Source organism: Pelobates fuscus, chromosome 11 (assembly GCF_036172605.1).
Source record: "Pelobates fuscus isolate aPelFus1 chromosome 11, aPelFus1.pri, whole genome shotgun sequence".
NCBI lineage: Eukaryota > Metazoa > Chordata > Amphibia > Anura > Pelobatidae > Pelobates > Pelobates fuscus.
The window spans coordinates 45,682,955-45,697,917 of NC_086327.1; the positions used below are offsets into that span (position 1 = coordinate 45,682,955).

Here is a 14,963-nt window from a genome sequence, read left to right on the forward strand (position 1 = left end):
ATGCATGAAAACTTCTCCAACAATGCTTTCCTATAAGGAATTTGAAGACATTAGACGTCCTCATGCAAAGCGTGAGGACATCCAATGCCTTTAAATTCCCCATAGGAAAGTACTGATTCAGTGCTTTCCTATGGGAAAGTGTTTGGCAAAGCTTTAACGCATGCGTGGCGAGCGCCACTCGTGCACATTAGGTCTGACCAGCTCTGTGATGTCAAGGGAGAAGGAGACCTAGCTATCGCCGTGGGATCCTCGGCACTGGAATTAAAGGGTTTTTAACACTTTGCATGCCAGGCGGTTGAGGGGACCTAATAAGTTAGGGAAAAGAACACTATAGAGTTAGGGATACAGGTTTATATTCCTAACAGTGTAGTGTCCCTTTAATCAAGGTCGTCTTTAATGTGAGGCAAACAGAGCAGCTGCCCCGGGCCCAGTTACTCCACTTTTAATTTATCTTCCCCATGGCCCGCCAATGCAATTGTGCCCCATATTAAGGAGGTCCACCTGGTGGCCCATGCACTAAGGGCCACCCGGTGGGTATTTGTAAGCAGGGGCCCGGTTGCGCGTTGTAGCGCTTCAACAGCGCGGCCTGGCCCCTTGCTTTTCGGCATCATGGGATGAAGTGACAGCCGCGAGTCACTTCCTCCCACAAAAGGAAAAGAGGAGACATGCAGGAAAAATGAAGGAGGCAGGGGGGAGGGAGCCAAACCCCAACTCCCAACAGCCTCAGCCAACCAGTGTGAACACTCAGTGGCGTACTAAAGGAGAGGGGCGAGCACTAAGGGGGTGCCATGACTGCCAGTGTCATGAGTTACCCCCCCATCAATTCGTATAGTGCACACCGTGATGCCTTTGCGGCCGCACTATACTGCACTGACTGCAGTAATATGGAGGAGCAGGGGGAGCCAGGGAGGAGTTTTGCGGCAGCGCACAACGTGACGTCGACGTGTGCCGCTGCGGCCTGTCCGCCTTCACGGAGCAGAAGGATCTATCATACTGTGAGGCACCAGTGGTCGGAGGCTCGGAGCAGAGCAGGTCAGCGCAGAGGCATCATCAAATGTGAGTAGAGAATAGAATTTTATGTGAAGGGGCAGGGGGAGGTGTGCAGGTTTTTAATTGTTTTATTAAGGGGGGTGTACAGGTTTTTTTTTTTTAAATTAAGGTGGGTGTGCAGGTTTTTTTTTAATTAAGGGGGGTGTGCAGGGTTTTTTATTAAGGGGGTGTGCAGGTTTTTTTATTAAGGTGGTGTGCAGGGTTTTTTTAAATAAGGGGAGGTGTGTAGGTTTCTTTTTTATTAAGGGGGGATGTGCAGGGTTTTTTATTAAGGGGGGAGTGTGCAGAGTTTGGCAGAGTGTGCCAAACACAGGGTCCACACCGGGTGCCAAATGCTCTAGGCACACCCCTGTGCACACTGGAGACACCACTGGAGAGTGGGTTTAAAAGTGTAAGTTTGTATCAGTACGTCTATGTAAGTGTCTGTCTGTGTTAGTGTGTGTGTGTGTCACTATGTCTGCCAGTGTATGTGTCTGTGTTAGTGTGTGTGTATGTGTATGCCAGTATGTCTGTGTGTGTCGGTATGTCTGCCAGTGTGTGTCAGTATGTCTGTCAGTGTATGTGTCTGTGTGTGTGTCATTATGTCTGCCAGTGTATTTGTCTATCTGTGTCAGTATGCCTGTGTGTGTCAGAATGACTGTCAGTGTATATGTCAGTGTGTGTGTGTGTGTAACTATGTCTGCCAGTGTATGTGTCTATCTGTGTCAGTATGTCTGTCAGTGTGTGTGTGTGTGTGTGTGTGTGTGTCACTATGTCTGCCAGTGTATGTGTCTTTCTGTGTTAGTATGTCTGTCAGTGTATGTGTATGTCAGTCTGTGTATGTGTATCTGTATGTTGTTATTGTGTGTATCTTTGTATTTGTATGTTGTCAGTGTGTGTATCTTTGTGTCTGAGTAACTGCATGTGTGTCAGTGTTTGTATCTGTGTGTCTGCATGTGTGTCAGGTTGTGTATCTGTTTGTCTGTATGTGTATTTGTGTGTATGTATCTGCACGTATGCCAGTGTGTATATCTATGTATCTGCATGTGTTTCAGTGTGTGAGTATCTGTGTGTGTGGGTATCACAGTGTGTGTGGCAGGGTATATGTAAATGTGCATACATCTCAACATTCAAACGCCAAAACAACACACAAATTCACCCCTGCATTCAAACTTCAATGCTACATATAAACACACTCCTGCACTGAAATGTCAACAATACATACAAACACACTTCTGTATTTTACACCAAAATAAAAAATCAATACACCACTGCATTTGAAAATCAACACTACACATAAATGCATACTTATATTCAAACCCTAGCACCACATACAAACACACCCCTACATTCACTCAAACATACTCCATACACAAACATGCTAACAGTCAAACACACAAACACTGCTCAGTGCCAAGCCCAACCCTGCAAGCATTGGAAAATGGTAGAGCCCCAGCTGTCAAAGCATTGTTAGAGTTGCACAACAGATAGGGATCTACCTTTTGGCCACTCTTGCGGTAGGGGAGCCAAAAAAAATTCTCGCATTAGGGCCCTTACTACTTTAGTTCTTCCACTGCATTGGGGTGGATGGCGTGATTGAATGCACGGAGTGGGAGGTGGCAGGGTCCAGGTGGCACAAGAAAATAGTTGCCCAGGGTCCGATCAATATTAAAGATGGCCCCGCCTTTATTAGTAATTGATACCAGATAGTTGTAGATGTTCTTAAATGCAGGACACTATGAATGTTGCCACCTTCCCCAGTTCTATTTCTCCATAGCTGGGGAAAGTGGTGGTGGAAAGCTCTCACCGACCTGTCTGAATATGCCTCAAATAAACAGCTCAGACTAGTACTAGCTTATTGGGTAAATCAAACTGCTTTTATAAAACATACTAGGAACACTACAGACCAAAAGGCTCAAACAAGGAGAAAGGGGGATAGAGTCATAATAGAAGGGCAAATGTTAAAGGATTTGGGGGTTGGCAGCTAGAATAATTCAAATTCTCATTATTTGCTGTTTAAAATCACGCTGGAATATCTATGGGTGACTTGTCCAGTTATAATATTTTTCATTTACAACTACTCTTCACACTCTATCTTTAAGCCAGTGTTCTATTCGAGTTTGCCACCTAAACTAACTGATTTTAAGAGTTAATAGTAACCTTTTGAGTAGAACTGTAGTGAATGCCTTAGCAAAATCCAAGCGGATTACATCCACTGGAATACCCTGATCTATATATTTCTACAAACTTCTTCATAGAAGTTATTGCTAATTTACAGGACTGACAATTCCCTTTTAAAATCAGCCTAGCATTTAGTACTCACGCCTAGATAAAATAAGTACCCAAACTTGAAGTGTGGTGTATGCTATTCAATTATTTTTCAAAAAAGGTTAGACTTCTTAAAACATTCCGGTCTCTTAATATTTACTTCAATATTTTAAATGGTTTGTACATTATAGAATTTAATATCCTATCTATGAATCTATTTTGACAAATAAGGCATATGTAAAGTATCCAAAACAGATCAGGTAATCAGAGGGTTTCCTAAAACATTTTGATTAAATACTTGTTACATTTGTGTCAAAGTCCCTGCTACATGATTGCTATATGTAAATTATCCTCAGTATATTTAACTTGTAATAAAAGGAGGCAGCCATGTACAAAATTAATGTAATTAATTACATAGACAGCTGTGGTCCACAAATATGAGCGGCTCAAACAAACTATAATTATGTTGTGTCTATGCAGCAATAACTTCTCAGGTTCATAAATCATTACCGCAAGCCCATTGAGTTCCCTGCCACAATAAATACTTTAAAATACGGCTTTGAATTTTTTTAATTTTCAATAAATCTCAAAGTTTTTTCCAAATCTGCCTTGCCTTGTTGTATATTCCTTTTTTCGGGGAGACGGGGGTGAGAAGCTATTTATATTTATTTTTTTCGGCTCTCACCTCTATTGAAAAGCACTTCTATTTTTAATTTCTTTAAAAAAAAATAAAATTAAAAAAAAAAAGATAAAATAAGGAGAAAAGAACTACCAGAAAAACATATGGACAGAAAAAGTAAAACTTTCTTCCCAAGCAACATTGTTAAATGTCCTAGCAGAAAAGAGCGATGTTTTGAAAATATATCTAGAAAATAAACAAAAAAAAACATTACTAAACGTCCAAGCATTAGAAAGTTTTTTGTTTTATGAACACACCACCAGCCGTATGCCCCTGAAAACACACACCACGCACCAGCATCACTAAAGGCCACACTCAGACACTGTTGTTCAAGATTGAAAGTAATCAAGGAAGTCCTAAAATTCAAACTTTCATCTATCAAATGAAGACAGCAATTGAAAAGACACTGCGGCATCAATTAGTCAAAGAAAGCCAGATACGTGGGAGTGATGCATAGACCTTACCCAGTAGCAGGTGGCTGTATTTGAAACATAGGCGCTTGAATATCCGTCAGTTGTCCCAGGAGAACTCTAGCTGTATCTTGTGGGTTATAGGGCTTGTCATAATTCTGGATAAGAAGAAATGAAAAAAAATAAATCCATTGCGTGACTGGTATATCATTTGTAAAAAATGTAGTTGGGTAATTTTATTTGTCAGCATATCACTGTTAAAGGGGAGCTGTCACTTAGGAATTAAGATAATTGAATAAAACATTGAAAATCACTTATCACTTGTTTTAATGTTTTTTTCATGAGAGACCCAGTTTTCTTTAACATTCACATTAAAAATTTAGTAATTGACACGGTAATAAAGTTCAGATAAGGCAAAGTCAGGGCAAGAATTACAGATAAGAGAAAAATTGCCACCTCTTCCCTGTATGTTTTTTCTATGTGGACTACCAAAGGACAGAACTTATTGCAATGATTGGCAGTGAGATAAGATGGGGTGACGATTTCCAACATAAAGAGGTGTGGATTTGTACATTTGATTTTATTTTCCACATCTCACAAATATATATTTTTTAAATATGCTGATAAGCAAACATAATATTACAAAGCCCAGGACAATGTCAGTTTCTCTTTAAAGGAACACCATAGGGTCAGGAACACAAACATATATTCCTGACTCCATAGTGTTAAAACCACCATTATAGATTTTAAGTGTGTTTTCGAAAACCACTGAAGGGTTAAGGGCAGGGTTCGAGTCCTGCAGGAACGCGTGGGAACGGCGTTCCTGCACTTTTTTTAGAGCAGGAACGCCGTTCCCGTTTGTGGTCCTGCAGGCACTCAGGGAGCGGCAAAAAATGCCGCCCCCAAATGCCCCCGTGTTCCCCCTGTCATGGGGGGCCCTGAAGGACCCCCCCGGCCGGCTCTTGTCTCGCTGTCATACGCGGCGAGGGAGCTGTGTTCTCTCTGCTCCCTCTCGCCGCGCCGTTTGATGATGCCGGGAGCCGGAATATGACGTCATTTCGGCTCCCGGCATCAGCAGACAGCCCGCGCGGCGCGAGGGAGCAGAGAGGACACAGCTCCCTCGCCGCGTATGACAGCGAGACAAGAGCCGGCCACACTGAAGCCCCACTGGACCCCAGGGACAGGTCCACGCCAGCTCTCCAGGTAGGGAGGCTGGGTGGACATTTTTACATTTAAAAAAAATATACAAATAAGTTTTGTGTGTCTGTGAGTGAGTCTGGGAGTGTTTGTGTGTATGTATGTGTGTGTCTGGCAGTGTGTCTGGGAGTGTGTGTGTCTGGGAGTGTATGTGTCTGGGAGTGTGTGTGTCTGTGTCTGTGAGTGTGTGTGTGTGTGTGTGTCTGTGAGTGTATGTGTCTGGGAGTGTATGTGTCTGGGAGTGTATGTGTCTGGGAGTGTATGTGTCTGGGAGTGTGTGTGTGTGTGTGTCTGTGAGTGTATGTGTCTGGGAGTGTGTGTGTGTCTGTGAGTGTATGTGTCTGGGAGTGTGTATGTGTCTGTGAGTGTATGTGTCTGGGTGTGTGTGTGTGTGTCTGTGAGTATGGGTCTGGGAGTGTGTGTGTGTCTGTTTGTGTGTGTGTGTGTGTGTCTGGGAGTGTGTATGTGTCTGGGAGTGTGTATGTGTCTGGGAGTGTGTGTGTGTCTGGGAGTGTGTGTGTGTCTGTGAGTGTATGTGTCTGGGAGTGTGTGTGTGTCTGTGAGTGTATGTGTCTGGGAGTGTGTGTGTGTCTGTGAGTGTATGTGTCTGGGAGTGTGTGTGTATGTGTATGTGTCTGGGAGTGTGTGTGTGTCTGTGAGTGTGTCTCTGTGAGTGTATGTGTCTGGGAGTGTGTGTGTGTGTCTGTGAGTGTATGTATGTGTGTGTGTCTGGAAGTGTGTGTGTGTGTGTCTGTGAGTGTATGTATGTGTGAGTGTCTGTGTCTGGGAGTGTGTGTGTGTGTCTGTGAGTGTATGTGTCTGGGAGTGTGTGTGTGTGCCTGTGAGTGTATGTGTCTGGGAGTGTGTGTGTGTCTGTGAGTGTATGTGTCTGGGAGTGTGTGTGTGTCTGTGAGTGTATGTGTCTGGGAGTGTGTGTGTGTGTTTGTGTGTGTGTGTGTCTGGCAGTGTATGTGTCTGGGAGTGTGTATGTGTCTGGGAGTGTGTATGTGTCTGGGAGTGTGTGTGTGTCTGGGAGTGTGTGTGTGTGTGTGTGTGAGTGTATGTGTCTGGGAGTGTGTGTGTGTCTGTGAGTGTATGTGTATGTGTCTGGGAGTGTGTGTGTCTGTGAGTGTGTATGTATGTGTGTGTGTCTGTGAGTGTGTGTGTGTGTGTGTGGGAGTGTATGTGTCTGGGAGTGTGTGTCTGTGAGTGTATGTGTCTGTGAGTGTATGTGTCTGGGAGTATGTGTCTGGGAGTATGTGTCTGGGAGTGTGTGTGTCTGTGAGTGTATGTATGTGTGTGTGTGTGTCTGGGAGTGTGTGTGTGTGTGTGTCTGTGAGTGTATGTATGTGTGAGTGTCTGTGTCTGGGAATGTGTGTGTGTCTGTGAGTGTATGTGTCTGGGAGTGTGTGTGTGTGCCTGTGAGTGTATGTGTCTGGGAGTGTGTGTGTCTGTGAGTGTATGTGTCTGTGAGTGTGTGTGTGTCTGGGAGTGTATGTGTCTGGGAGTGTATGTGTATGTGTCTGGGAGTGTGTGTGTGTCTGTGAGTGTATGTATGTGTGTGTGTCTGTGAGTGTATGTGTATATCTGGGAGTGTATGTGTGTGTGAGTGTGTGTATGTGTGTGTGTCTGGGAGTGTGTGTGTGTCTGTGTGTGTTGGTGTGTGTGTGTCTGGGAGTGTATGTGTCTGGGAGTGTATGTGTTTGGGAGTGTGTGTGTCTGTGAGAGTATGTGTGTCTATCTGTGAATTTGTGTGTGTGTCTGTGTTTGTGTGTGTCTGCAAGTGTATGGGTGCACCTGAGTGTGTGTGTGTGTGTATGCGTTTATATATGCATACAAGTTTTTGTTTTTTTTTGGTGGTGGGGGTGGAACTCGAGTGAGTTCCCACACTTTATTCCCCAGGACTTGACCCCTGGTTAAGGGCATTTAAGACAGAGAAGACATGATTGAACATTTGTGCCCAATCAACTGATCACAGATTAGTATTCTGTTCTCAGTTTTGATCTGAGATTCAGATTATTTTCTACAAATGAAATCACTGAAATAAAGGATACCGATTAGAAGAGAGAAGGTATTTATTTGAATGTTATTAGCGACAAGAAAACCAATGATCTGTTACTTTTAGAATTGATCCAGGATTGCATTTTTGTATTAATAGCACATGTTTATCTTGCTCCCCGTCTGAAATCACAGGGGATCTATTAAAGCACATTTTGTAATACATGCTTTGTCCTTTATTCAGCATTATCTATTCCATCCATGTGTTGTACTTAATGATGTGAATGCTTGTGGTGATAATGCTATTTCACCTACCTTGGAGTCAAGGAAGGATTGAATGGCTAAGATCTCGTTAGTTTTCTGCTCGATAAGACCGAGGTACTGCATTATGTTGGTCTCACGAATACTGGATGAAGATCCCAACATTTCATCCAGAATGGAGCGATCGCAATTTATCTTTCTGAACATTGAATCAATCCCTAGGGAACAAGCACAGTTGTGTGAATAGGTAGCAAGACAAGGCGAGCCAAGTAATTTACAGAGAATAATATGTAACTGAGAAGAAGAAACACAGATCCTCTGATTTAATCAGAGATCAAATAAATACCAAACAGCAAACAATGAGAAATATTAGAAATACACAGTCCTATGTAAACATGCTCTGACTAAAATAAATTAAATAAACTTTCAGAGGAAAGTATACCTTCATTTTAAAAGAGAGACATTTCCTTCAAAATTATTTATTTCCCACTATACACTGGGCAATCAGATGGAAAGTATTCATGAATTCTGAAAATATGGCAAAATATATAAAGACACAAACTTTGGGGGTTTTCACTTTGAGAATTCAAAGTAAACTTCGGGTGAATTTCAAATTTAAAGGGATACCATAGTGCCAGAAATACAAAGCTGTATTTCTGGCACAATAGCTCCCTCTGCCTAACCCCTCCTTAAAGGGACACTCCAGGCACCCAGAACACTTCTGCCCAACTCCCATCTCCCTTAAAGGGACACTCCAGGCACCCAGACCACTTCTGCTCATTGGAGTGGTCTGGGTGCCAACTCCCACTACTCCTAACCCTGCAAGTGTAATTATTGCAGTTTTTTATAAACTGCAATAATTACCTTGCAGGGTTAACTCCACCTCTAGTGGCTGTCTATTAGACAGCCACTAGAGGGAACTTCCTGCTCTATAGCACAGGAAACCTGTGCTAGAGCGTCGCTGGACGTCCTCACGCTGTGTGAGGACCTCCAGCGTCGCTCAAATCCCCATAGGAAAGCATTGAAATTCGTTTTCAATGCTTTCCTATGGGGAGACGTAATTAGGTCTCCTCGGCCGGTGGGCGGGATCAGTCTCGCCCACCGGCCGACGGAAGAACAAGGAGGAGTGTCGCGGAGGAGGAGACAGCGGCGAGAGACATCGCCGCTGCCTCAGGTAAGTGACTGAAGGGGTTTTCACCCCTTCAGTAACCGGGGATTGGCGGGTGGGAGGGAGAGGAACCCTCCAGTGCCAGGAAAATGGATCGTTTTCCTGGCACTGGAGTTTCCCTTTAATCCTGCAAGTTATAAACTGCAATAATTACCTTGCAGGGTTAAGTCCTCCTCTAGTGGCTATGTTTTAAACGATATTCATTAGGACCTCCAGCATCGCCGGAATCCTCATAGGAAAGCATTGAATAATGCTTTCCTATGGTGAGGTCTAATGTGCATGCTAATGCATGCGCATTAGGTCTCCCCCGCCGGCTCAGGACCGTGGGCGGAGCCTGACCCAGCGTCGAGGGACATCAGCGCTGGTTTTAACCCCTTCAACATGGGATGGGGGTTGGGAGGGAGAGGGACACTGCAGAATCCTGCAGTGCCAGGAAAATGGATATGTTTTCCTGGCACTGGAGAGTCCCTTTATGTGAGAATTCAAAGTAAACTTGAAGTGAATTTCAAATTTAAAGGGATACCATAGTGCCTGAAATACAAAGCTGTATTCCTGGCACAATAGCTCTCTCTGCCCTACCCCACCCTCCCACCACAACAGTAATTAAAGGGTTGAAACCCCTTTATTTACTTACCTGACCCCAGCGCTGATGTCCCTCGGCACTGGGTTGTAGCTCCCCCTCATCCAACATTCCTGACTAGGGAGCGCTAATGCGCATGCACGGCAAGTGCCACGCGTGCATTAGGCCCTCCCCATTGGAAAGCATTGAATCAATGCTTTTCTATGTGGAAATAGCTGACGCTGGGTGTCCTCATGCAGAGCGTGAGGACATCCAACATCAGTTATGGGACCAAGGAAGTGTCTTCAGTGGCTGTCTGGTAGGAAGCCGCTGGAGGCAGACTTAGGGCTGTAATGTAAACATTGCAGCACTAAGTGCAAAAGGGACACTTCAATTAGCTGAAGTGGTCAGGGTGCCTATAGTGTCCCTTTAGGGTAAAAATAGTCAAACTGGAAACATTCTCTAAGTCAGCTATGGTTCCAGTTCAGTTACTTTGGCCTCATATTTAGAATTCCCTTTGAACTCTGACTTTAGTGAAAAGTTCTGTTACGTATGCAAGTAAATTGTGCAAGGAACAGTTTCAATCTACAAATAAAAAAAAATATTTATAAAAATTGATTGAATGCCACGACTGAATATAATAATCTTCTGATGCAAGAGGATTTTGTTTTCTGTGCAGGAGCAACGACTCGAGCAGTGTCATCCTCTGAATATCTCTCTAGCAGTTAACTGGTTAAATGAATTAATCAGTGGCTTTACATACTGATTAATCGTTTCATGGGATTGCAGGTCTGAATCAAGTTTATATGCTATGCTTATCTCTTCTGTTCATTCCATGCTTAGTGCTACCAGCGGTATCAAGGTACACATTGATTAAGCTGTGAACTGGTCCCTGGGGCTCAAACCACAATAGTTATTCAACGGTTTATTGGACATCACGAAAAGTTTCAGGATGCTTTGTTTTATTCATTCCTAGAAAGTATGACCTTCGCTTTGAAATATTTACAAAATCTTTTCTAATCCACACATATTTGTTTATGGACAAGAGTACTATACAAATATTGTATGTAAATGAATACATAGGCTGCTGCATTTAACTGCACAGCTTAGCTGCCTTTCACAGTTCTTTAACTGCATATCAATGTGCTTTAACCCCTTAAGGACCAAACTTCTGGAATAAAAAGGAATCATGACATGTCACACATGTCATGTGTCCTTAAGGGGTTAAAGGGTGACTGACTCTCCCTTCCTGGAATTGCTTATATTATTTTAGACTGCCACATTTGCCTCTGTCCTGCAAATGAGCAGCTCAATATTGTCTCTCTGTCAATCACTAGAATATCATATCTTTGCATCTGTCATTTGCCATAAAGAGAGTATAGAGAGAGGGAGAAATGTCACATAAAATGGTTAACACAAGTTATAGGTGATTGTCAATGTTTTATTCAGTAATATCATTTTCAGGGAAAAAAACATCTATCCTTTAAACATAATTGGTCAGTAATATGGCTTTGTTTACCTAGCTAATTCACATTGGTGAAAAGTGCAATTATTCTTCCAAGGGACCATAATGCACAAAACCGTGCAAACACAGTTATGCAAATATAAGTGAAAGGGACACTATAGACACCCAGATCACTTCGGCTCGTTGACATGGTCTGGATGAATTAACCCTGCAAAGGTAATTATTGCAGGTTTTAAGAAACTGCAATAATTACCTTTGAGGGTTACCTCCACCTCAAATGGCTTTTGCGTAACAGATGCTGGACATCCTCACGCTATGCATGTGGATGTCCAGCGTCACCCAAACCCCATAGGAAAGCATTGTATAATTTTCCTATGGTGAAATCCTAATGGGGGCTGAAGCCATTATCGTGCATGCGCATTAAGCCTTCTAACAATGACGGGGAGGGGTGAAGGCAGACCTGAGCCTAAGTCAAGGGACATTGACGCTGGATCTAAGTGACAGAAAGGGTTTTTAAATCCCATCTGCACCACAGGGGTGTTAAAGCAGTTCTGAAACTTATTAATTCATCAAGATATAATCTTTAGGAAATACTAATGCTGAACGTGTTGGAAGTTTATTGAAATTCCAACGCCTCAAAGAGTCCATAAGACAAAGTAGGGACGAACCTGAGGTTCACAAAAGGCGTTTCTACAATCTAAGCAGCCGTCACAAGTGACAGCTATGGGATTCAGGCATCGATCTATGGAGGCTCTTACGGGATACTCCATAGAAGCCTGTATCATACTCTAATGCATGCGCAAGTGTACAGTAATGACGTGCCTACTGGCAGATGAAGTACCAGCAGCTAAGAAAGGTCCCATGGACTAAGAAACCTTCTGTTGAATGTATCCCACGCACAGTGTACCCTAAATGCAAATGTTATTTTTGGGGATCTTTTGCAAAATATTCAAAGATCCCTAAATGTGACAGTTCCGCTTTAAGCACATACCCATCTATGGCAGAAGGATTTTGATGTTTTCCTTCTTTTTTTTTCTGGATATAAACTTGTGTTTCTTTGAAAAAAAAAAATCTAAAGATGGCAATAAATGTTCACATTAGAAAAGTGCTGTACAAAGCAACTAACAACAGGTTAACAGAGTTGTTTTTATGCAACAGAATCTTTATATGTCTATGATATACTTTCTGTAACAGTCTTCGTCTAATAGACAGAATCAAATTAATGTTATCAGCACAGACAGGCATCCGAGATTTTGGCAGGGGGAGCAAATGATTCTTACTATAATAGATATCCAGTCACGAGACGCTACGAGTTTTTTACTGTATACATAGGTTAGGCTGGAAAAATCCATTAGTCTTCTCAGCTAGAACAGTTTGAACAACTGAACATCTCAGATACTTCAGCACCATGTTCAGATGCAGTCATTGTTATTTGTGGCATCTCAGCCCATTATAAGGAGTATCTCCATGAAGCAGAACCGTGATTGACAGCTCTGATTCCCAACAGAGTTATACAGCAGTAAGGGGCTGCCTAGCATTGACATCTGTGGCAGTGCAGCCTACATCAACCTAAGAACATGACCGTGGTCATTATATTTGCAAGAATCTGCTTCTTTTTTTTTTTTTTTTTAATTTGTCATTTTACTGCTCTGTATAGGTTTTGAAAGAGTGCTCAAAGATCAAATTGAAATACATATGTGCCAAGTAGTAGAATTAAGTGTCATACATATTTATTTTCAAACTAAAAATATAAGCTACTTGATCTGAGGCTCCCATTCCCTTCTCTCATTTTATGTGATGGGGTGATTAATTAAACAGGTGGAGTTCCCCGAAGCTTATGCTCATAATCCTCCCCTATTTCCACACCCTACATGCAGGGAGGTGTGGGTTTATTCTTAGGCTTCACCATATTCTGGCCGTATTACCTATGCAATAAGTTGAGGGAGATCAAGTTTTATTGCCACTAACAGTACCAATAACTCACTTAACTCAATTGCTATTGTGATATTTTGTCCTGTTATCTTTAATAGTGTCATAATGTGAGCCTAGCAGCCTGAACCAGCGCCAAGGAACATCAGTGCTGGTGTCAGTGTGGGTGGGCCGCAAGGGAGGGCTCACTATAGAGCGCTATACTGCTAGGAAAACAACTTTTCCTAGCACTATACTTTCCCTCTAATGGGTCATTAAATTCATTGTCATCACCTTACCTATGACACATAAAAAATAAATAAAAAAAAAACTTTAAACAACAACATATCTCCTTAAAAACCAAAGCTTTAAGGACCAGCCAAAACGTGAGTGTTATGTACAAACCACTCTCAACTATATCATGTATCTCATTACACAAGGTGATTTGTGATAGATTCTGCATGTTAAGAGCATCAAGAGGGCAAGACACAATCACTTGTCAAATATTCTTTATGTCATCTGTAGTGTTTATCAACCATTTTCTAATCAAGTACCACTCCTGAAAGATTTTCCAGCGAAGTCTTAATCCTTGCACTCAACAAGTACCTCTGATTTTAAAATAAATTCTACGAAATGTCATTAACTTCTCAAATTAAACTGGCATTCAAGCATCCTCTGGCCACTTTAGAACCACTTCAAAGGTGCACACACTAAACGTATCTGTATCCACAGCAACAAAGAGTAAACTATTTCTACCAGTTAAGATCAAATGCAGAAATTGTGAATGTCATACATATTTATGACATTTTTAAAATTATGAAAATCAGGTTTTTGTTTTATTTGATTTGTGTCATGTTCATAAGCAAAGCAGTTACTATTTATGTAAAAAGTTATAGAAAGTCAGACAACAATAGGTTTTTCAGCAAATGTGCTACCCACAATGGTAGAAAACTGCCCACCAGAACAGGATTAACCACAAAGTGACTGTTAGGGAAAGTTGAAAACCTTCCCAGAAAGTAGTGATCAATCACTCTAAAAACTCAGCCTATGGGCCGAGGGGCTAGACTGGAGCCTCAGAACCATGTATTGGCTTAGCCCCACTAACCACACCTATGTGAAGAAAGAAGGGGGTCCCAAACTGGTAAACTTCCTAGGGTCCACATGGGATCTCAATCCTTTTATGTTTTCCACGCTGAATCTGTGAAGGGTTAGTACTACCACAGGATAAGGGCATGAAGAACCTAAAACTTTCTAGATCTGTGCTTCAGAATGAATTCTTCCAATAATTCAGCTAATCTGTGATGACTCTACAAAAATGGATTTCACTGTGAAGTCTCATTTGCTTGCACATTTACTATTGTACATGCATATTTCCAATAAAATATTGTCATATATTTAAAGGGACATCATAGTCACCAGAACAACTACAACATTGTATTTGTTCTGGTGAATATAATCATTTCCCTCTGGCTTTTTGCAGTAAACACAATTTTCTGAGAAAATGCAGTGCTTACATTACAGCCTAGGGATTGACCACTCCACCACTGACCACTCCTCATATGGCTGCTAGAGATGCTTCCTGTGACAGTTTGACATTCAGTGTCTCCATGAACTTTCCTCATAAGTGCAAGATAATGCACCTAGACATAAAAACCCAGGATATTAGATACCCTACTAACCTCAACATCTGAGGAAAGGGATTTATGAGTAATTATTTCAGATGACTTAAAGGTAGGAAGACAATGTAATAGAGCAGCTGGAAATGCTAGCAGAATGCTTGGTTATATAGGGATAGTTATTAGTAGTAGAAAGAGAGAAGTCCTCATGCCATTGTACAGAACACTGGTGGGACCTCACTTGGAGTATTGTACGCAGTACTGGAGATCGTATCTTCAGAAGGATATTGATATTTTAGAGCAAGCATGTCAAACTCAAAGTCTGGCACGGGCCACATAAACAAGATTTAAAGGGCCACTACAGTGCCCTGAGGGTGCCCCCACGCTGGGGTGCCCCCACGCTGC

At 42.2% G+C, this 14,963-nt stretch overlaps 1 protein-coding gene across 2 annotated transcripts in view; it reads right to left on the bottom strand.

Annotated features, from left to right (window-relative positions):
- Positions 1 to 14,963, bottom strand: part of ODAD1 (outer dynein arm docking complex subunit 1) — a 93,975-nt gene that overhangs the window by 15,792 nt on the left and 63,220 nt on the right. For both annotated transcript variants that reach the window (XM_063437135.1, XM_063437134.1), the window contains exons 12-13: positions 7,897 to 8,060; positions 4,441 to 4,544 (exon numbers count right to left, since the gene is read on the bottom strand). In XM_063437135.1, coding sequence (XP_063293205.1) covers positions 4,441 to 4,544; positions 7,897 to 8,060 — 268 coding nt within the window. The remainder of the gene's footprint in view (positions 1 to 4,440; positions 4,545 to 7,896; positions 8,061 to 14,963) is intronic.